Source organism: Theobroma umbraticum, unplaced genomic scaffold (genome assembly GCF_002168275.2).
Source record: "Theobroma umbraticum cultivar Fairchild unplaced genomic scaffold, ASM216827v3 scaffold_30.0, whole genome shotgun sequence".
In the NCBI taxonomy this organism is placed as follows: domain Eukaryota; kingdom Viridiplantae; phylum Streptophyta; class Magnoliopsida; order Malvales; family Malvaceae; genus Theobroma; species Theobroma umbraticum.
This window is the reverse complement of record NW_018397254.1, coordinates 12942378-12967181: the sequence shown is the minus strand read 5'-3', so window position 1 is coordinate 12967181 and position 24804 is coordinate 12942378. Positions and strand designations below refer to the sequence as shown.

The window sequence follows — 24804 nt, the reverse complement described above, 5'->3', positions numbered from 1 at the left end:
TGGACTGACTCGATCCAACCCACATTTTCTTCACCCACAAAGGCTTGGGCCTAAAAATAAGTACGATTTTATTCGGGGTGATTTAACTTGCATGAATAAATACCATTTTTATGATGACTATTCCAAAGGTTTGAATATAAATGATGTCAAACAAGTTTTTGAATATATCTATGTAAGTAAGTATCTCTACTATGTATTAATTTTTAATAAGGGGGACAAGTTCTTTCAATGGTTTCCTTCAAAATGGATTCACATGATTTGTTAGGCGTGAATTCCATGAATGCTAAATATGTTTGGTGAATGTAGATATTCCCACCCATGATTATTATAAATGATTAGGAATATGAAATGCATGCTCATGATTATGATATGCTTGGGTGGATGTAGACATTCCCACCCATAGCAAAATTTATGAAATATGTGCTATGGTCTGAAATGCATGCTTATGAGTTGTATGTGATGTTGTTTCCATGTACGTTATAAGCTAAGTATGAAAATGATTTAATGAACATGATAATGTGATCATGAAACGAGTTATGGATATGAAAGATCCTATATATAAAAATCTAATGTAGTAGGGATTTGACCATTATCCGCTTAAGTTGGAGCGAGCACCATTCAAATGTAGTGAGGTTGAATGCAACTCACAAGAGCTCTAGGAATCCAAGGTAGTGGGGATTTTGACCACTATTCGCTTGAATGAAGTGGACATTACTCACAATTAATAAGTGTTTATGATTACTAGAAAGATTGTAGAGGTTTGATGATGATACGATTATGTATATGTTTTGAATAAATTAGTATGATATGGACAAGAATATAATGAAAGGAAACTTACTTTAAGTGAAACTTAGCCTATAGAATTGTCCCTTGAATAGTAAGACTTAGAGAATTGGAAAGTGCAAGAACTTACCCAGAAAATTGAGTTTTATGCTTGAAGTATAGATACATGACGAACATGTTTTGATACATCTAATACATGATGCCCCAAGAAGCGTTATATGTAAAAAGTATCGGTACATTTTTCATAGAACAATGTTTTCGAGTTGTTTTCACTGGATTTCAAGGTGTTTTAACTCTCATTTCATTCCAAATGATTTATGCAAGTATGGTTTCCAGTAAATCTTTACGAAATGGTTTTGAACAACGTGTTTTAAAAGTTTGAAGGAACAGTTAAGATTATCAATGACATGGTTATGCAATGTATTGTTTATGAAAAACTTTCCCTTTTTGCTTGTCCATTTCTCCGTATTCACTCACGGAGTCTTTGTTACTCACACATCTGTTTTTTTTTTTTTTAGATTAATGATTAGTTTGCAACCCTTGTAGCAAAGATGAGCTCATGATCTTCCTTTTTAGTAAATGTTTAGTATCTTACTTGATGCTTCCAAGGTCGGGTCATGTTTTGTTGATGAGTCGATTTTTACTTTATGTTTTTATGTGAATGAATATGCTAATAATGATGTAGCCAAGAAATAACATTTACTTATATGATATGATATGGATGAATATTACAAAATGGCTTAAGAGCCTACATGAACACATGAAGGTACATATGCATGTTTATATAATACGAAACCTGAAACCGTTGTTACTCTGATGATGATAATGAATAAGAGTGTGTACAAACTTTATGTTGAGAAGTTCCATATTGTGTGATAGCGCCTATGTATGGATGAGTTTATTTGTTTAATGCTTGTGTGTATGGTTATGGTGGATAACAAGTCCACATATAATTGAATGAAAGGCTTATTAGGGCTTAGTGGGCGATGCCCACATAGAACTTAGTATCGGTCACGATCCTTAAAAAATGAGATGTGATAAATAGTCAACCACTTATTCTTTACATGAAGTGAAGCTTGGGAGATTCGGTCATATTGGTGTGATGCATGGGGAGTGTCATGGATGTCACTAGGTAAGACAATTCCATTTTTCGTGGCATGGAATGCTATAATCTTGGATGATGGTAAAGAGAATGACATTCTTTACTATTATTTGCTCAATATGGTTGAGTAGAAATGAGATGATCTTGGATGGCTACCTTTTTGACTCAAGTTCAAGTGACAACAAGGTTTAGTTTTCTTCATTATGGCAATTGTCTATCCCTCCCAAGGTATAATGCTTTCATTGGCTGGCTGTACTCGAGTCTATACCCACAAAATGCTTTCTTCACTTGAAGCCATTAATTTGACTATTGACTAAATACGATGTGTGTGTTGCACATTAGATGAGGAGTCATGCTTTCACATTATCCTGTCATGCTAGTGTAGTTAAAAGGTTAGGTGTCTCATTCTACAATGGTGGGAACTTCTATAGTTTACCCCAAACTTGGAATCTTTCTTTTTACAATATTAGGCAAACAATGCTTTCATAGGGCCATTATGCAAACAGTGGATGATTGTATGCACAACAACCCTATGGTCATTATGTCTAACACGTCATGAGTTTGTCTTTAATAGTAAGATATGAAATGGCCTTAAAATTCTTTTCCTTATTAAGACTTGTTTTTTGTATTGGATCTAAGCTTGTGAGGGTGAAACCTTAATTGACGACATTGGTTGGTTTGATGGAGCCATGGTGCTCTAGCATGAAGAGAATGCCCCTACATAATAGACTTGACATCTCATGGGAACCCTTCCCCCCCCCCCCCCCCCCCCTCCCCAAAAAAAAAAGAAGAGAATTTAAGTTTAACGTTGATGGTTCTACTGAATGTAAACTAGGGCATGCAAGATGTGGTGGAGTCCTTTAAAACTATGATGGATATGTTGTTGGGGTATATTTTGGTTCACTTGGCGTACATGACTCGAACTATATCGAGGTTATGGCAATCTTACATGCATTTCATTTTTTGGTATATCTCTTTTCAAGGAGGCTAACTAAATTGTTGAATCTGACTTTATGATGACTTTCTCATAGGTGAACAATGTTGATCAAAGAGCATGGGACAAATTATTCATCTTTAATTAAATTGATGTGTTAACGCAATTGATGGGTATGTTCACTTTTAGACATGTTTTGAGGAAAGGCAACTTCTTTGTTGATTCTTTCGTTAAGTTTGGTGTGGATAAAACTTCCATGTTTTCTACCTAGTGGTGATTTGCTATTTTTTTGTTGTGCTTGCATTCTTTAGTTGTGATGTCTTATTCCTTTCATTGTGTGTGTGTGTATTGGTCTATAGTGTTATTACTATGTTATGTCTAGCCCCACATGTGATGTTTTAATGGTGTTTCTTGTATCCTTAGGATTGCTACGGGTTTCCAATTCACTAGTTTCAATGGTTATTAATAAAGCTTTTATGATTGGCTAAGCCAAAAAAAAAAGAGACGATATTTGAAGGGAAAACGTGGGACAAGGAAAAAAAATTTAAGTTAGTAAAGCTAAGAATTGCATGGTCGGCCAAATCAAAATGGCCAAATGAAAGTAATTCGGTAATGGACATTTTCAAATTTTAATTACTTGCCGTTGCAAAAGCAAGACCTTCACTACCAAAAAAAGTAGTTTAGTGGAAACCAGCACTTAGGTGCTGGTTGAAATTTAATGTAGATGGTATTGCGATGGATTGTCTAGGTGATTCTAGTATTAGGGGCATTCTATGTGATAAGCATGGTATCATAATGACATTATTTTCATGAGCAATTTAGAGAAGGGATGTCAATATGGCAGAGTAACTAACAATCAAACAAGTTTTCTTGATCTTCACAACATCCTTTTGGGTTAGTGAATACAAGATAGTGAGTGAAAAATATTTGTCAAATGCTATAAAATATGTGCTTAACCTAAACATCTCTTCATGGAGAATGAGGAGCACCATGCTTCATATCAATTTGTTGAAGTCCAAGGTGAATGATTTGTTCAGCTAATTACTATGTTGATTGCTTAGCAAAAGTTTTTTGTTTTTGCTAAAGCAAAGTCAATTTTATTAATATAAATAGCTATAAAAGCCTCGCAGTTCAAGTCCTTGAATTGGATAAAAAAAACATTTGCCTCAAGAGGATTTGTTGACAATATATTCCTAAAGCTATATTGGAATCAAAATGGACTGTTCGTACTTGTGAGACAAAACAAAAATTTACTTCTAGTCTAGGAATTCTAAGCACATGATGAATTATGCCAAGTTATGCTGATGCACATGATGAATTATGCCAAGTTATGCTGATTGTCTCGAACCATTCTGTGATAAGAATTCCTAGTTGTTGTGATGGGCTTGTGTTAGTGTAGCTAAGTGTTTATTTTTAAATTAATGTTTTTTCATAAATAAATGAAAGAACTGATGTTAAGGTAACTTTTTGTCCTTTGTTTTATGCATTAGGCCTCCCTCAACATACATTTAACAAATTTTTAGCAATCTGAAACATGCGAACACACAGAAAAGATCATAATCTTATTTACAATAAAAACCCTACACTTAATTTGACCTTTGCCTCGAGCTGCTCTGAAGGCATTAACCAAATAAAGGCAAAGTAGTCCAGATCCAAAATATAACATAGCAAGCTCCTCCCTAGTTTTAATAACGAAATGTCCCTATGCCAAATTAGCCACAAAACCCATTCCACCACTTGTTGCATTTCAAATTGAGGAATACACCCACAAGCAAACGGCTCTCCCATACCCATTTTCCAATGGAATTTATCGAGCAATAAACCAAACAAAAAACAACTCAACTATTTCCACTTGGTAATGAAATTTATAATATTCTTGAACAACAATTAAGTTCCCAATGAGCTTAACCAGACTTAGTTCCTATTCCTATCCGGGAAGAATATAGCATGTGGTACCTGATTTGTTTTGAGTAGTAAGTTGTCAACATGATGTGCTTACTGAAACACGTTAATAATCTAACTCCCTAGTTGAATTTCAACTTTTGCTAATGAATCTGTTAGTTGATTCAATTCACGACTTATGTGCATGATAGACCATTCCCCTGCATGTTTCTTTAAATTTTCAATTGGGAAAATCTATTTCCTAAGTATTCACGGTGAGCTATCTAGTTCTTTAATCCATTTAACCACATTTTTGGGTTACTTTCCACTTCAAGTTTGCATGTGAATGCCCATGATGAGGCTGTAAAAATAACAAAAACATCCTTTACTACTAATAGCTTTACCATGTTGGAGCCTCCCACTCCTATGTATTTTGAGAATTGGATCTTTATGCTACCATTTTTATCTCGTAAAACCCCTTCTATACTCGTTTCTCCCATACATCCCTTTGCCACCCCATCCACATTAAATTTCTAACTACCCTCTTTAGGAGCTTCCCACTCAACCTCTTTCCTTTTAGATTTTATGTGTTTTGGGATGTTGGCATTAATGGGATTTTGAAAAATATCAATTGTTGATTCTCCCACGTTCGGCCATCGTGCTTTTGCCCATAGAGTTACTCTCAATTTCATAATATCAAAAACCTTATCCTCATCTAATTGCTATCTCTGAAAATTCATTTTATTTCTGTATAACCTGAGGGTCCATATAATAGCAATGAAACCAAAGATCCACACCTTTTCCTCCCTTTCCTTGCATTTGACTGTGCACCATAATGTAACTAAGCGTTAATATGTTCTTTTGTTTAAGATCAATCATTGTAATATTTCATTCACTTTAGGAAAGATCCAACAAACAAATCACAAAACGATCAAGAGCTAAAAAGAAGTTAGCTTCAATCTCCCAATTGGCATCCTAGTTACAAAAATCTACCAATAGCCATTGCCTTGCAAAACTATATAAACAATAAAAAAAGATTTTCATTTATGTTTACAACTTGTACCCAATCAACATTCATCATGCTCAAAATAAACAAAGTGAAAGGCATCAATAAGAGAGGGAAACAAAACCAATAACTCCATTTTCAATTATTTATGACCACAACATCATTACAAACCAATCCATCCATCACTTTGTGGCATTTAGCCTTGATGAAAAAGAGGCATTCTGATTTTCTCATAGTCTTCTGGAGCCTTTTGACAACTTTCACCGATTCAACACAATTGGCATACTGCAAATATAAAGAACCAGGGGGGAATGGTCCCTGTAATCCTCAACCAAAACACAAACCTTAAGGGAAATCATGTAAGAGATCATCAACTCTTTCACCCCGCAACTTAGCAAGATTACCCACATCTTCATTACCTGATCTAAGAGTGTGCCAAATCTGCTAGTTATGAAATTTCCTCACCAAAGCCTTTATTTTTAGCACTAGGTTTCTCAGCTGCCATGATGTAAACATAGAATTAGAAACTCAAGAAACAACATTTTTAGAAGTAGTTTCAAGAATAATGACATAAGAATTCCCCTAATTAAAAGCAACAACCAGTAAAAGAGCTGCATGACTGGCAAGGACTTCCTTGCAAGATTAATGTCCCCCCCAACCTATAGATTTAGAGAATTGGATCTTGACATTACCATTGTTGTCCCGAAGTACCCCTCCAATCCTAAAAGAACTTAGGTATCCTCCAGCCACACCATCGATGTTGAATTTAAGCCACCCATTAGGTAGTTTTTCCCATCCAACTTTGGTGTTAAACTTCTTTCTTTCCCTGATAGTAGTAGGAACTAGTGATGATCACACTAAATCTATGATGGTTAAGTTGACACTAGGCCATTGTGATTTAATCTGCCATGCTAACCTCAATTTGATAATATCCAACACCTTCCTAGCATCCTAAAGTTTTCCATCGAAAGCCATCTCATTCCTATATAGCCAAATGGATCAAACAATGATGAAAAAGGACATCCTCCACACTTTCTTTTCTCCAAACCCACTAGGTATGAATTCCAAGCCATAAAAAAAGAGAAGGCTTCCTCTAGCATATAAGTCAAAAAACCCCATTCCTCGAACCATAAACACCATAATTTCCATATTTTCAGACAAGAAAAGAATAGGTGAATAACTAATTCATACTTAATGTTACATAGCATATACATAGTTGCCTCTTTTTATATTAAATTCCTTTGACAAGCTCCATTTTAACTGCAACTCTTCTTGTCATAAGTTGCCAAACAAAGACTTTCACTTTTGGAGGAGCTAACCTAGCCCATACATTTCTCCAGAAGTTCTTATTGGTTCCATTGGACCCAAGAACCTACCTGTAGAAGAAATTAGTGGTATATTGGCTACTTGGCGTGCATTTCCACACCAACTTGTCATCAAAGTCCACAATGAGTTGAATTTGATTCAAACACGTGATAAATTGGTCCTAAGCCTCTTGCTCCCAATGAAATACCCTCATTCTAAGCTCCACACATATACCACTACCACTTTTAATTCACTTAAAATCTAATATCTTTAACTTTTCTTATTTTGTTTGTAGCTAAGGCATAGATATGAGGGAATGTAGCCATGAGAATGATCCTTTCTATCCACTTGTCTTCCCAAAAGAGAATGTTGGCACCATTATTGATCGCACAACCAATAATTGAACACAAAAAAGAAGAAAATCTCCCCAAAAGGGTAAGTGGGCAAATAATACTTTTCCACATGGAAAAAGGCCATCTACCACTAAAATTCCTTAGAATAAGATCCTTATGGTCCCCCTAATTTTTGGTGTTGATGACAGACTTCCAAAGATTGTTTTTCTCCTCATTATATCTCTAAATTCATTTGTTTAGCAGAGCTCAATATTTCAATTAGAGATTGATAAAACCAAGTCCCCCATTTTCTTTCATTATACATACAGAATCCCAATCGACTTAATGTACCCTGCTTGTTTCTCTTGATCCACTCCAAAGGAACTTTCTTTGAGGTTAATATGTTTATGCAGGGATTAATGCTCATGAATTAGCCAAAAGACCGTGCAAGAATTGGAAACAAGGATCACTTGACCTTGTTATAGTTTTCTTGTGGCAAATATGTATGTGTCATGATGTGGTTGTTTTTGTGTTCCATGTGTGAATATATTGATGTATAAAACCCTGTGTGAATATGCGCTATATATTAAGTCTAATAGGTATATTAACACAGGGTGTAACTTGAGTTTTTGTGATGTATATGGCTATTGGGATTAGAATTAATGAGGCTTTGGTAGATTTCACCTTAATTTGCCAAAGTAATACTATTCTTCTCAGCCAATCAACAAAGTTCATAGTTTGAAACTATATATATATATATATATTTGAAATTAGAACAATTCCTAAAATAACTATATAAAAAATAAGCACCCAAACATTTGGCTCATTGGTTGGTGTGTTATCTCCTTATCTAAAGAGTATGGTTTGAATCCCCCTCCTCCAATTATATAAAAAAAACTATATAAAAAACAAAAAGAAGTGAGAATGTCCTTGTTGCTCCTATGTATAAATATTGTGGTTTCATCTCAACCAAGATGTACATTAAGTATTTTCCAAATTGAGGATGTCTTAATTTGATCAGATGTGACAAGAGCACTCAAGTGGCACTTAGATTCGTCAACGTGAACAACTGGAGATGATGGATCGGCAAGCTAATTAAGACATTATTAGGCCTTTCACAAGTTAATTGTTTCCAATCTCCCTTTAGTGGAAAAATAAAGAGGTTCATACTTTCAAAGGATGCTTATTTAGGCTGCTTTGATCAGGAAAAAATCATAACTGACTACATGAATTTGTACCATTTGGGTCAACTGTATGAGACTAGAGGAAAAGAAACCCCTGGATTATTAATATAAAAAATGAAACTACATATATGAACAGGATCCCATCTCCTTTACCCTTTTCTTTTTTTTTTTCTTTGAAACAAACCAGAAACAGATATTATTCCTGATCAATCTTTAGCAATTCTTCTGCAGCAACGTGGCTAGATTCTACCTTCCAAGTCTGTTGTTTGACTATAATTGACTGAGATTGAACAGCAGTCAGTATATATATATATATATATATATATATGTGTGTGTGTGTGTGTGTGTGTGTGTGTGTGTGTGTGTGTGTGTGTGAGTGTGTGTGTGTGTGTAAAGAGGAAGAGAAGGAGAGGTGAGGGCAAAAGGATTCACAGTTTCACATGCATTCATAGCCCAAGATCAGCCGTGCTTGAAATTCTGATAAAGCCTCCGCGCCACACGCCATGCACTCGCTTCTCTTTCCTCTGTTTGTCTCGGTTTCAACAAATCAAACCTCCACTTGTTTTTCACATGCATGGACTGACATCGCCACTCATTATCCCACATGCACATGCAAACACACATTTCTCTCTCTCTCTCTGATCCGTAACTTGGTAATTGGGCTAATTGCGTTGCTTAGAGTCGCAACTTTCATTAATATATGCATTGGATGGGTTTCAATTTATATATGCATTGGATGGGTGATGTTGAAGATGATGGCATTGATGATGGTATGATGACGAGGTTTTAACCCTTTTAATTCCTTTTTATTATCTCAACAGCTCCACAAAACTATATAGTGGGGTGAGAAATATTAGGGGAACCCCTCCACGCACTTTCTCAAATGGGAACAATGCACATTGGAAAAGCCATGATAAGTCGGTCCCCCCTAAAGTACGATAGTTTAACAAATTCCATGGACTCTAATCCATGAAATGAAACCATCTCTCTCTTTCTTTTTTTCCTTCTCTTTTCAAAGGTTCTTAATTTGAGAGAGAGAATCCCATGCATGATTATTACGTATACACCAATACTTGCTCCCATCGTATTTCCCCCCCTCTTTTCCCCTTCTGAAAGAAAAGAAAGCTAAGATGTTCAGTTGTTTGGCTCTTTATTGTTGGGCTTGTTATTATACTCAGAGGACTCAGTATATCCTTTGGGGCCCCAAATCATAATCATAGAATTTCAGCTCTTTCTTGCTGTTTTTTGAACTCATCTTTTTCTGTTTGTTGTTTGTACTGCCCCGCTTCTCCGTCCTCGCCATTATAAATCAGATATATCTTAGCTAATAGCAAGCGTGTTCCGCAGAGATGTATGGTTATACACACACACACATAGACCGTCTGCCGCTAGAATAATTTCTTGCTAAGTAATTTTACTATATTCTCAATGCCGTAATTTTGAGACAACATGAAGAGTTTAGACGCTTCCTTTCAAAAACGAAAAGGTTGGTGATAGGATTAGTAAAAAGATGGGTTTAGCACGTAATTTTCAAAAAGAAAGAAAGAAAGAAAAAAAGAAATGTATGTTTGCCTATAATTAGCATGATTTCAAACTTAATATTATAGCAACATGATGTCATAATATGTTTGAATGAGCTCAGCTTCATGAAGTGATCCCCATGTGTAAATTGAATAGCAATGATTATCCATACCCTCCGTTTTTAACTAAGAATCTGTGTTTTTGTCATTAATTATAGATAGATTATTGGCAGGCTGATTTTGATATAAGTGTAAAAATGCTTCTTCTATACTTCAATTCACAATCAAGTCCGTACCTTCAAAATTTCAAAAAATATCTGAAAGTAGTAGTGTGATATATAGAATATAAAGTATGTAGTAGGAGTAATTCTATCCTCGTATTCAAATTCTAGGCAAGTTTCAAGCGCATGCACTTGCTGCGGTGTGACTGGGATTTATCCTGGCAAGCCCAACCATACAGCGCAGTGAATGAAGGTTTAAAATTAAATAAAAACGCAACATGTGAGTGTGAAAGGAAAGTTTTTGTAAATTATGCAATCATTCTCAAATCAAATGTTTGCGAATACAAAAGCAATATTTAATACTATATGATTCTGGTACCAGTAATAATAAGGAGTTTGTGATAAATGGGCTCTTGGATCGAGAAAGACAGAGAAAGACGAAATGGGAGGGGTGTTGTCCACTTTCCAGAATCTTGACGGTGAATTTTTGGTAGAAAGATATCCCCATCAATGCTCCTAGCCTTCATGCTTTTATTGCAAGCTTAAGTCATTCCATGCCCATGCACTGTCAACCAGAGGCCACGCCTCCCATCTTTTACTGCCCCCTTTATTTAGAAGCGCATATCAAACTCCTTCATTTCTTTATCTGGTAACCATTTCTTGCTCTTTGCTCATTAAACTCAAAGTGGCAACGTTAAGTAACGTATTGTATTGTATAGCTTAGAAATCGAAATACGACAAAATGTTAATCATCCCTTAATAATAATTGAAGGCTTCTGGTCAAGAGGATGGGGACTAAAAAGAATGTTGTCAGATGATGACATTAGTTTTAGAAGCTTGAAAATCTTAAGTAATTAATTATTCAAAATTAATTGACATTTTAAATGGGGTATATATAATTGACTCATCCCTGATGCTGGCGCCCAAACTCCCTCTAGAATGGCAGGTGATGTGTTTATTTACTTCCATGTAATTTTCAGTTAGAAAAATTGGTTGATTGACTCCTTTTGGAAAAAGCCCCTTTGTTTCTTGTTAGTATGCTAGAAACGAGGAGGGAGAGAGCGGCATGTTTGATGGGCTGGAAAGAAAGAGTAGCAGCTTTTCAGAACAGATGAGGCAGCTAACAGCAGCCATTGTTGTCATGAATCAACTATTAAATCACTTGTTCCAAGTTTTAACTCAAAGACAATAACATAAATAGAGAGAGAAACCAGCATAACAAATGAAAGGGCTCTCTCGTACAGTTAACGCAGGGAGGGTGGGGGGCACATGCTTCGGCAACGAATGTCCTACCAAGCCCACGTCGCTGTGTTTCGATTCTCGGGTTATGGGGAAACACCATCATGCATGCCAAAGTCCCCATTTATTTGTTTATAATTACCTCTTAATAACATACTCTGATGTTCTTAATATCTTATTGTTTGACAGGTAATCTCATTATGCCTTGCCACTCCTCTGCCCTCTCCACTTGTCTCATTTCCAGGGCCTTAGTATGCAAGTTTTTAAACTTGCCCTTTTCCTGTTAAGAATATACTATAATCAGATTACTCTCAACAGACAACTGACATCTCTGTTTTCTAAAAGGAAAAAAGAATTTGAACAGGCTTTGCAGGTGCAGGGGAAATGCGTTTGATATTGTAGGCTGCTCCGAATTGTTTGAGGAAATTAAATAGCCAGAGAGATTTGGAAGAATTAAGGCATTAGTATTAGTATTAATTGTTAATTATGATTATGATCCGCAGCATCCAAAACACGGGACGCGTGTGTGAGCAGATGGGGCCAAGGGGGCGACGTGATGGTTCTCTGTTGTCTGTTTTTACACATTCCAAGTTCTAGTTTAATTTTTGTGGATGGGTAGACATTCCCTAAAGCCTCCCATTAGGACTAAAAGGACCTTTGTGATATTCTAAAAAGAAAGAGCCTTTACAGTCATTTTATCCTTGGAACATGCCCTAAAGTTGTTCGCTGGGGACCCTTGCGTATTTTTCCCCATTAGAAACAGGTGGAACATATATTTCGTCTTAACAAAGTCAAAAACTATTACGGTTCGACCTCCCTAAGAATATATATACAATATATTCATTATTTAATCTAACTGACTGACTGACCACATCTCTCTTTCTCTCCCCCCCCCCCCCCCCCCCCCCTTTTTCTGCAACTATTTCACTCTCCCACAAGCTTCCAAACAAAGGAGAATTAATGGAAAGTGAGATTTACAACGTTTATTCTCCTTGTTGTCCTCTGATATGTTTACAATGAAACAAAAGGCAACAACGATTCGTCTCTGGTTAATGGGTGTCTCTCGCTTTCTTGATTTCTCAACTCCAAGATATGCTTATGGCAGTAGTTATAGATTATTCTCTCCAATTTAAACAACAGATTGAAACGCTTTTTTTCATCCATGGCTTATGCTGAGATCAAGACTAAGCTGGGGAGTCGTCGTCAAAATCATCACCATCATCGTCCTTCTTCTTATTATACTCGGTTTCTGGGTTATCGGATATGACCATGGTTCCTGCTGAAAACCTTTCTAATCAACATCATCTTCCTCGCGGTGGCGGCGGTGGTTTTTATGGTTGTTGTGGTAGCAGTTATACAGAGAGTTTTGGTCTTATGAGCCGTGTTCACGGGTATGACTATCACAGTGAAGCTTGCTTAGGATCTGATCTAGGTGCTAATCCCATGGCTGAAGATGAATCAAGAACTAATAGCCTTAATGAAGAACGCTCCAGCTCCAAGGATAACAATCAAGAAGAGAGAGATGAAGGTTGGCTCCAACTCGGCATAGGGGGCCAGGCAACAAGATATGATAACCGCAAGCACGATCAAGGGGATCCAACAGCGAGAAGAGGAGGGTTGATCGAGCTTGATCTATTACCTGGAGGAAGCTCGCAACAAGCAAGGCCATTAGCCCCTACTTTCAATATGCCTGAGTTTCGCGCTCCACGTCCACCGGTTATGCATAGTTTTAGTACTTCTTTATTCTTTCAACACCAACAAGGAAGCAGCTCCGCGTTCCCTCAAGGAGAGATTAACTGGGCATTTAGGCCTATATCGCAAAATATAGCAGCAGCTCCTTCCTCCTCATCGTCTTCCTCTTCTTTGGTGCCATTGGGCTCCTACTTTGCCAGACCATTTCAGGTGCAACCCGGAATGGATGTTGCCGGGCCGAGCACAGATGTTAGAATCATTGATCCTCCTAGAAGGCCCCATTCTGGCATTTGGTTTATGCTACAAGCATCACAAAATCAGTAAGTACAAAATAAGATAAGGAAAAAAGGGAGGGAGGGAGATAACTTGGAAAATATTAGTGACCACTTTTTGTTTTTGTTTGAAAATTTCTTACCCTTTTGTTTTTTAATTGTCACTCTGGGTTGTTTAAAAATATTAGAGCTCACTTTGGGTTTTTTCATTTCAGAGCTAAAGAACCGTTCTTGCCTCAAATACCAAAGAGCTATCTGAGAATCAAGTAATATATTTTATCCATTTGTTTTATTCCAATTTATCACTTTCTAGTTCCTTTTTGTAATTCCAGGCTTTCATAGGAACGCCCAAACTATAAAAAGTCTTGTGCTTCACAAAACTTACTGTATTTCGGTTTTTTTGGTCTTCAACATATTTGAAATCTTCAGGGACGGGAAGATGACAGTGCGGTTATTAATGAAGTATCTGGTTAACAAGCTGAGACTGGACAGCGAATCAGAGGTACGTTGATAAAAACTATAAATGCAACTCCTTTTCCTTTCAAACGCTACCATGTTGAGCTGCCCATGCCATGCTTCATTTTGCATACTTCACTTGCTTTTGATTAGCAAAACATGACGGCATAAAAGAGACAAAAAGAGAAAATGAGAGTCTTCTTTTTATCCAGTAAATTAATTTCATGAATTAGGACATGGTTGGTGCTAGAGATATGACAGAAACAGCAGAACTAAAGGCGTCTCTCTTACTGTGCTGTTTTTCTTTTTTAGTTTTTCTTGTCTGATAACATCATATTTAGGTGGGAAGTGTATTTCTAGGTAGCCATTTTTTCTTATCTAGTATCATTAGCTGTTTAAGCCATCACCTATCGTTCTTAAGATTGCCTAAATTTTTGTTAATCAAGGTAAGGAGTCATTTAAAATGGTTATAAGTTTCTTGGTTTAGTTAGTTATGGATGTTCTTAGTGACAGGATTAAAGGTGTAGGGTTCAATTTTAGAAGTTTGGAGATAACATATAGAAAACTACCTAACACCTTTGCTCAACCCCAAAAATAAATGAAAGAGGAATGGCCTTTCCTGCTTCTGTACATGGGCTTACTATTTCACGCCATAAACTTGTATATATGAAAGCAACATATCAATGATCTGGCATAATTGCACAGAAAACAGGATGAACCACAAGCAAAGTATTGTCTAAAGTAAAACTATACAAAGATTAATCTCTATGATTAACTGTTTAGAAAAAAAAAAAGAGCATATAATAGAACAATTAGCTTTAAGTAAATGAATTGATTAGGTTAGGGGTAACTTAAAATTCAAAATCCATGGTTACGTAGAATCCGAATGTCATTTATTTTTTACTCTATATATAGCCATTAACCTTAAAAACTTTGGAATGACTTAGAGAAATGTATATAACTTATCTACCAAAAAAGAAATTTAATCTTTTTGTTACATGTGTAAAAGCGCCGGGAATGTAAAATTTAAGACTGTAGTTAAAGCCCCTAACCACCTCAATCAGCTGAACATACAAATATGCTTGCTCTCAAAACTCATGTAGAATCCCGTAAAACAGCGACTACGGCCGGTATAATGGAGCAAAGATACATTAGGGCTGGTGGCATCGTCCTAAGAATTCATATATACGACTGTCGAGCGCAAGTATGTTCAGAATTATGAATTTGGCCATGGCATTAATGATCTGGGTCGGAAGATTAGTGCATTATAACCATGACAGGGAAAGAAAGGGTAGGGGTACGTAGGGTTAGGGAGTTGGATATTGAAATGAGAATCAGCACTAGGGTTTACAGGTTCAAATGTCAACCTGTAAACCCTAGCGCTGATTCTCAAATATCAAAGAAAAAAAAAAGAGAAGTTCATAGCGGAAGTAGATGGAAGTATTTTGTTTTAAAAGCGACATAGAAATAATTAATTTATTAATGGTTTGATTAGCTAGTGTTTTTATCCATACTCCTGATAATTAGACAAAAATTTAATTAGGTACGTATCAAAAAAGTGTCTAGGCTTTTATAAGTATGGACATAATTGTTTACAACTTTATGATTGCACAAAAAGACACGCATGTTACACAAAGTGAAATCGAAGTCCTCCTCCTGCACACATTGAGGAAATCACTTACACATGATGTTTGAATACAAATTAATTAAGTTGTTTTCTTTATTTTGGTGATGTGGGGCATATACTCAATGGTGAAAATATCCGTATCATGAGTTCGAGTTGTTTTATAGGTAGTCATTATCAGGGAAAAATATTGGTCTATACCACAATAATTTGTGCACGAGGTGCACTACTTAAGTGAATAATTTTGTGTATCTCGAGTTGTTAGATTCACATTATATTTCGTCCCATCGCTTTAATAAGAAATGCTTCTTCTGCACACTTCATAATCCAATACCATTATATCTTCCCCAATAATGACATTAAAGTAAAGTTTCTTCCATAAATACTACTTTAGGATTATAATTTATAAACCTAAGAGATACAATTTGTGTGTAGAGTTACCCAATTTCATCTGCCAAAAGTAATTGTCACCAAGAAAATCATAAAATTTCCGCAGGAAGCTCTGAAAGCAGCTTGGTGATCATTCTAATTTCTAGTTAGAAACCTCACCCTAAGGAGTCATACGTTACAATCTGTAAAGGACAAAAAAATCGTGATTACATTTGAACTACAAGTCATGGCAACTTCCCGTTCATGTCCGTGTCATGCAACATTTACACAATGAAAAGGATTTTATAGATTGATTTGTAGAATCATCAATTACCATTTAGCTTCAGCTTATCACAGACAACTATAATATCAAACAAAAACTTTAATTAATTTGAAGATGCATGTGACATGAGTAAGTAGTAAATTAATTATGGGTGTTAGTTTGACATGCGCAATGTAAGTTTACAGCTTCTTATAAGAAGAATAAGTTGTATCTATTGAAGGGAAATAGGTTTCAACCAGAGATGCAAAAAGATGCTTTCATTTTACTGATTTCAGAATTTAGGTCCCTAGCAGTTAGGAGAAGACACTAATAATGATGGGAAATAGCTTCTGATTTTTTTTTTATTAGTAAACGCTTCCTTTTCAAAAAGAGAAATAATAATAATAGTAAAAAAGAAAAAATTGGCAGTTTTTTCTTTTCTAGTGTATAACAAAGTATCATGATTCACATTAAAGCCATAAGGCCATAAGATTTTTTAGTTTATATTGTAATATTCTGTATGCGCTTACTTTACTGCATGCTATGCATATAAATATTATAGGTAATCAAAAAATTATAAATGCATAAATTAAGAGGGAGAATATATATTGCCACTTCTTCTGCGCAACTGTTAGAATCAGAGGACAAGATGAGATACTAGGTTTAACAACGGTCCAAATGAAACATTACTGGAAATAGATGCATACTTGTGTATAATTTTTTCTATATGTTTCGCCCAAGAAAATACTAAACGCGTTTCACAGCTGGACACAAACGTGCATTGATGTTTTTCTAGCGCCACTAGCTTTAGACAGAACTTTGGCATCTTTTCACTCTGAAATTTGTTATCTTCTAGGTATACCAAGTCATCCTTTCTAGAAAGAAGTTAAACTAATTTTACGTAGAATTTGAGGATAGGTTGTTTCCATAAAAGCCAAAATGAAGCTTTTGTTTGCCTTAGCTTGGGAAACATTTTGCTTCTTTTTGTTTCTTTTGACATACATACATACATACATACATATATATATATATATATCTCGTCATTTCCATCTCATGAAAGGAGAAGCTCCTTCTCAGACAGCATATCATGTTAGAATAAAAAGGTTGTTAGTTACATTTATTGGCCTTCATTCTTTGTCCTTTGCAGCACTATTTGTATGACTTGTCCCTGCCACATAAAACATCTAAGCTATATATGTTAGCTTTGGCTAGAATATGTATATATTTATATTTATGATATATCCTGGACATTCATGTTTTGTTATACTAGCATCAATTATATATTGTACTTTCGCGTGTATATATATTATATATAATTGATTAATTAAAGCATTTATAGGTCAACCCTTATGCCATGATACGGATGCATATATACTTTTGTTTCTTTCCTTGCACTTCATGCCATGAAGTAATCCAGTTGAGATTATGACAGTATCTTATTTTATCAATCAAACCCCAAATGTTACAGCTATTGCTTGTTTGTATTCTTCACCTACAAAATTACACCTAATCTTTAGAACATCATAAAATATGTTTAGATAATATAGGATGCCTGTCATGCTGAACATTCCTCTTGCTTTTATATAATAAAAAAAACTTCCCCATGTAACTATTTAGGTCAACTCGGCTGCCATTGATTTGGCAAATTCTTCGCACCGCCCAGGTGTTGTGAATCTCCTTGCCACATATAAAATTTTCATCTAGGATTTTAGTTTATGTCGCCTTGGGATAAGATATTTCTCCTTTCTCACATGGCATGCAACAAAATACCCAATGATTAGTGTTACAAGTGATTTTAGCGCAGACGTAGGACACCTCTCTCTCTCTCTCTTTGATGAGGAAGATATCTCCTTCAATCAATTATCCTCGATCGCTAGCTCTCCCACCATTGATTTTTGTCCACACTGGTATCTGGCCACAGATATTGTTTTACACCATTTTGTTTCATGATTGCCCATTATCTCTAGTTTCTCTCTTTTTACATGGATATGAATAACAGTCTAGGGCAATAATAATCGGTGCAAGGAAAAGCAAAAAGATGTCTTCATGGTGGGAATTGAATAAGGATTGTTTGATCCCTTTTTTCTCAATATTTTAAGAATCCATTGACTTTAAGATATATAGAAAAACATCAAAAACATCTTCATCTTTGGAATATCTCGTCCTTAAGTTGACACCCATTAGCACACCCATAGAAGAAAGAAAGAAAAAAAAAGGAAGAAGAGGGTTTGATATTAAGACATCTAGCAAAGGGAATCATATCGTAGGGCCTTGAAAATCACACGTGGACCCTGTCATTCTCAAACGCCCCATCTGCATGCGCTATCGCTTCCTTTCGTCACGCTTTCGCTTCTTTCATCTCAGCTCTCAGACAGCTAACTGTAGGCCCCGCCCTCTTTTTTGAAGCCTCCTCTCTCCCTTTTTCTCATAGATTGTGCTTCAAAAGGGCCATCGAAAAACCTTGAAGTGGTGCCCTTTGAAGGAATTTAAAAGACCCCATCATCACTCCCACGACCAACCACAAAATACATATATAGATACATATTATAAAAAAAATATAAAAAAACCCCACATATTTTACGTCGGAGGAAAGCAATGCATGAGGGATAATTCCACAACAGAATCATTCCTAGTTGTTGAAAAAGAACAAAAATAAAAGCATAAAGAGACAGATAAGGAGCCCCATGAAAATGAGTTCTTTATTCATGGTGAACGGAATGCATGCAGAATTAAATATTAGGAATAAATCCCTTATCCATCACCTTGATATCAGCATCCACCCATTAAACAACTACTAACCCCTTTTCCCCCACCTTAGCTAGTTTTACCTTATTACATTTTAAGAATTATTTATTAACGAAACAAAAAATCAACTACCAAGAAAGGAATATTGACCTTTTACTTTAGACATTAGGGGTTTTTTTATTTTTTTTTTGGGTTTTTGGGAATATGGAGAGAAAGCAACGTGAAGAAGACGTGCATGAGATGTGATTGGTGAATGTGACAAGTGTTGAGTTACGTTTTGTAGGAATAAAATAAATATAAAAACATTTCAAAACCCAAAAAACGAAAAATGAAAAATGGGTGCCTATTCCTCGCCGTGCTTTTTGGATCCATTGCAAATCCTTTTTAATTATTTTGTGCCTACTATTTTTGAATTATAATACTAGTATTAAAATAAAAGTCTATGAGATCATGATTTTGGCTTAAGAGTAAAGTCTAGGTGGGCCCCGAAATGATTAATTTCGGGCAATTTAAGATCGTGGAATGAACGGGCAGGCTGTAGACGGTCGATTTTCCTGCCTGACCGCTGACCTAAGTTGCAGTAGTAGTGCAGCATTTTTCAATTTCGGAGGAATGAGGAATCTCTTGGAGTAAAGAAGAAAAGTTGGAGAGAGAGGGAGAGAAATGGAGAAATTTTATGGGTAAAGTAGACGTTTCACAGAAAATGGGGCATAGCATGGGTAAGACGTAAGCCAGTGACAAAGCATGACTTCAATACTACTTGTACAAAATAAAATTAGTCTCAGTTTTTAGCATATGGAGTAACTTTTGCTTTTTTGCCTTTTCTTTAAAGGTTTTAATAGTTTCTTCCCCACGCACGTTCACATCTTTCGTTGCTTTCAAGTGATATTTGGTGTCACTTTGTCAACAAAAAAGAACAAATAACGAAGATTAAGTTACTTGAAAGTATAGGTATCCTAAGGGTTTGAAACACCTAAAAAAAAAAAAAGGACAAAAATGCATGAACATTTAGCTTTCGTGAACCTGTGTCCATCATGATACAAGACCCCGCAGTCAGCATTCTAATGTGAAATCTTTTCCTTTTTCTTTTACTTCATGTTCATGTTTGTGTTTCTTTTTTCTTTTTTCTTTTTTAATCTTTCAGTAATATTAAGTCACATCTCTATGATAGTTTGGTGTATACTCCTTTTATTTTTACATATTAATGGATATATTGCTGAATCGCTAACACAAACTGTACGATTGCGATTGATGATAGAGCAGATAGAGATAACATGTAGAGGGCAACAGCTTGTACCTTACTTGACGTTGCAGAATGTAAGAGATCAAATATGGAGTTCAAGAGACGCAGTCACTTTGCTTCCAGAAACCTCAACAGCTGATCATGTCATGGTGCTGCACTATGGTAGGAGTGCTTGAAACTCGAAATGAAACAAACAACGGAAAAGAAAAAAACAAAAACAAAAAATGTTTCTCATAATTTAGTCGCCTCCTTTATGTGATATATTATTCTTAAGTTATGAAACCCTTAATTTCTTTCTTTCTTTCTTTTTTATTTCTTTTTTTTTAATGGGTTTTGTTATTTATTTTTCTTTCTTTTTTTATGGTTTCTTCACTCTCTAATTGATGGAGAAAATAGTTTGGGGATGCCCTGAAATGATGTTTATGATTTTGGGGGCCAATAACGTAACCAAAATTGTATTTCCAAGCTATGCTGGCTTGATATTTAGTTATTATCATTTCTGTCAACTAGTACAAACTTCATTGATTAATTGACTAATCCATTTTTTCCCATCTTTTATATTCAATTTCTGTTATCCATGGCTCATTCCTTAATTAATATCTCCAATCAAGAAGACTTGCCCTAGCTAGCATGTACCTTTGTAATATCTTGGTTAGCTAATCACTACAAATATTAATTTTATATGGTCCTCAACAGACCTTAATTAATTGCTCATGTTGCTACTCTATAATAAGTATAAAAATTCCTGTATCAAGTAGATCTCTGTTAATATGTTGATAAAAACAATCAAATATATCATTAATGTTCCGTTCACCTCATTTTCAACTCGTGATAAGGGCAATGTTGCTGAGACAGCAAGAAAATTTTCAAAGGTGCCAATTGAGTCCTTTGGATAAAATGATCATGTTCTGTTTTATAAGAAATAGTGGCAAAATTGGGGGTGGATTAATCAAAATTGCTCTTTGTTTGGTGTTCATTTGATAAGATTGTTATTGTTTTGATGTTTTTTCTTTTTCTAGACTGATGTCTTTTATTCTTAAGAGTGATTTTTGTGGTTTTTTAATTTTTTTATGAATAACATTTATTATTGGCTTAAATAATAATAATAATAATAATAATAATAGCATATGTTAAGACTCCATTTAATTGATATTTTAGAATTTTTTGTAAAAGACAAAGGGAAAAATAAAAAATAAATAAAAAACTTAAAACAAATGATAAAAAATAAAATATAAATCAATCAAATGGAGTCTAAAAAATCTGGTGATGACTTAATACTACAAGGTTAGCTTGAATCGGTGTGATTAATTGCCACCAATCGTAGAAGCTTGGCCGTTTTTGATGGGCTGCCTTTCAAGCAAAAGGAGGGAACATTTTTATTCATTATTTCTTTTTTTTTTTCTTCGGGGAAAAAAATTCACCTACTAACATGGAATCCATTCCATGACATCATCTTTCATCATGTTCTCGTGGTGTGGCCCAAACAGCCATGGGCACCCACAAAGGATGAAAAAAGCTAATTTTTTTTTTATTTTTTAATAACAAAAACATCAATTAAACAATCTTAATCATCTATCTCAATAATTATTGAAAAACTTTCCATCACCGCCGACCCATTGGATTTGATTTGTCCAAACTAAAAGGGAAGACAAAACACTCGTACTAATTCAAGTGAAATTCACAACTCGTGCAAAAATAAACATTAGAGTGAATGACATTAAGGAACCAGTGAGCACCAACAAATGTTGAATGTGGTGGATTTTTAGCTCAAAATTCTAATATAATATTTTTATTTAAATATAACACAAAAAATTGATAAAACAGTAGTTTTTTTCATACAAAAGAAATGCAAGTCTTAGTGCAAGTTCAACGACTTGTTGGCTATCCATTAGCTGGATTTTGGGCTTTGAAGAAGGGCATTTTCAGGTTTATTCTTAGCAAGGGTTGCAACAAGTAGGATATTAGGTATTTTGGAGATACCTCATCTCGAACTCTATTAACTGATAAGGTATCCGAACTTTGTAAATACTCCATTAAAATTTAAAAATGTCACTTGAACTCATATCTTAATACCTTAAATACTATCTGAACTCATTAAAAGTCAAAATTTTCTCACTAGTTTCCCCCTGTTCTTCATCTTCTTCGGCGCTGTAATAGAGGTATTTTTACTTCTCCTCCTTTCTTGCCAGTTAGTAGCGCAACACGAACTCGATTTTTTTGTGTTTTTTGAAAAGTCATCAAGCAATCATAAAACTTCAAGGTCAAAAGAATTGTAAAAACAATGGAACCATCTGCAGTACAGGGGAAACCTCAGACAGAAACATCCACTTAACACCAAATTACAAGCTAAGGTGTTTCCGCTGTATATATACAGACATTTACAAAACCTTACACCACATTACCACAACAACTGAAAATTGTACAAACTCATCCACCACCAACAAGTGACATAAGCTAAGAAGAATAAAGCAGGGACCAAGGAACGAAAACGAGCAGCCACTACAAAAAATAAAACCCTAATTGATAGAAAATTTCATCAATATTTAGTCGAAAATGTCGTAATTGGGAAAAGTCCTTCCATCAATATATTGCCGACGACATATTTTGTTGACAATTTCGGTCAGTAAATCAACAAAACTGTCGGTGTCTTTATTTTTTTTTCTCAAACAATCATTTTTATTAATAAAAAAAAAACTTTACAGCATCACAATTAAAAACAACCACATAAGATAAATTTGATTAACCCCAATACACATAAAGCCTCAAAAAAACATGAAACATCAAAACATGCCACAAATATTCACCTAACGTCACGAAACATTTTGCATTTTGAGCACAAAACACACAATGCATATTGATCCTAGACATGTATATATTTATGCCCATTCTTGCTGCACGTATCGAATCACTAACCCGCACTGAACATGTTAACTCAATTCACTCCCATTTTACAAGTGTGTCCATAAAATGATTAGCCTCCCCGTAAATCTGCTTGTATCTAACTCCACCAATCATCTTCTGCAACTTACTAATATCAACAAAAATCTTTCACAAAGTGTATGGCCTAGTATCCAAGTTATGAACCCATTAAAGTGCAATACATGAATTTGACTCAACCATCAAAAATTTAATACCTTTCCTTGGAGAATCAACATAAAAATATAAAGTCGTTCAATTGGTTAAATTTTCTACACAATTAGACTCTTGTTCATGCAAAGGGCCCATTACGTTGCCATTACAATCTCTAAGCATTTCCCATACTCCAACAGCCCAAGTTTCTCTCCAGTTGATCAATCAACATTAAATTTCAGTTCCCCCTCATTTAGGGGAATCCAGACAATCTCTTTTCTCAAATTATTGACCACTTGAATTCTATTAATTATTCAAGGAATAGTCCACCATCCAACTTCCTCAACATCATTCTCCTTCTCAAAGCATTAATCTAAAACTTAGCTCTCATTTAAATCATGAAGACCACTTCACTTTTCTCCTATTTTTTATTGTTAAACACCAATTAATTTCTTGCAAGCGACAAAGACTGATATTGTAGAATCAACACTAACATCCATCTCTTTCTTAGTGTGCTATGTGAGAATAGATTTTCAAGATCTCTATTAAAGACTATTATGAAGTTCTTATGAAACATAATAGCTTTTAAAATTAAGCTAAAAGTATTTAGTAAGTTATTTGGTAAAATTATATAAATTTTAATTTTGATTAAAATTTACCTCAACGAGTATTTATGACATCTTCAATTACCTAATAAACTAAAACAGAACAAGTCTGCTTCATGTTTGTATACAATTTCAAATGTTAAAAATAAAAAAAATTCATAAAGAAACGGAAGAACTCTCAAAGTTGTATAGTAATAATAATAATTTTTTTTTTTAGTGAAGAAGAGAGAAAACCTTTGAATAATACCTTAATGCAGTTTTAAATTTTGAGTTTTTTTTAAAAAATATTTGTATAAGAACAAAACAATCTTAGATTTTTCTATTCTATTATTGGGTCTTTTTTTTTTCTAGTAGTCTTTGTAGATAGGGATAAAGAAGAGGAAGATCATGATTTTGCATTGAAAAAGAGTGATTTGTAGAGAGAATGAGAGGAGAGGGAGATTGATTGAAAGAGGGGTATTTTCTAAAAAGCTACTGTGTTTTTAAAACAAGAAAAGGGAAAGCTCATCTCTGGAGCTTTTCTTTAAGCTCATTTTTTATAATTTATTTTTTTAAAAATGATATTTTTTTTAGAGTTTTCTTTAAAATCTTATTTGATCTAACTTCTGCTTTTAAGAAATAGATAAACTGAAAAAAAAAATAAGCCAAACAGACACTATATAAAATAAGAAGCCACCCATTGAAAGTTCCATCAACTAAAAATCAAGCTCCACATCTCCCTTGAAAAATGACATGCAAGAAGAATATGCATACATTTGCTCTATTTGTTTACACCATGGGCATAAGACATCACTTTGTTCATAAGAAATCCCCCTAATCTTAAGAAAACTCTTTGTAAGTGTTGCAACGTGCAGGTTCGGGGATTTGTTTGCCTCGACATGAAATTTATGAGTCGCTACCAATATTTTTTGTTAGATATGATCAGTTACCTAATTGAATTTGTCCTTTTTGATAAGGTCT

The 24804-nt window shown here is 34.8% G+C and overlaps 1 protein-coding gene across 1 annotated transcript; it reads left to right on the top strand.

The window, feature by feature from the left end:
* Window positions 1-12445: 12445 nt before the first annotated feature.
* LOC110421127 (RING finger protein) lies at window positions 12446-20666 on the top strand. The gene is made up of 4 exons (XM_021434614.2): window positions 12446-13519; window positions 13687-13737; window positions 13901-13973; window positions 20191-20666. Exons 1-4 carry the CDS (start codon window positions 12771-12773, stop codon window positions 20344-20346), a joined length of 1029 nt encoding a protein of 342 aa, XP_021290289.1. The 5' UTR covers window positions 12446-12770; the 3' UTR covers window positions 20347-20666.
* Window positions 20667-24804: the final 4138 nt, after the last annotated feature.

What these genes read in the sequence shown, in the direction of transcription:
- LOC110421127 (XM_021434614.2), top strand. Translation starts at nt 12,771, where the DNA reads ATGACCATGGTTCCTGCTGAAAACCTTTCTAATCAACATCATCTTCCT. An exon ending in CTACAAGCATCACAAAATCA is followed by an intron (nt 13,520 to 13,686) that starts GTAAGTACAAAA and finishes TTTTCATTTCAG; the next exon opens with AGCTAAAGAACCGTTCTTGC. An exon ending in GACTGGACAGCGAATCAGAG is followed by an intron (nt 13,974 to 20,190) that starts GTACGTTGATAA and finishes ATGATAGAGCAG; the next exon opens with ATAGAGATAACATGTAGAGG.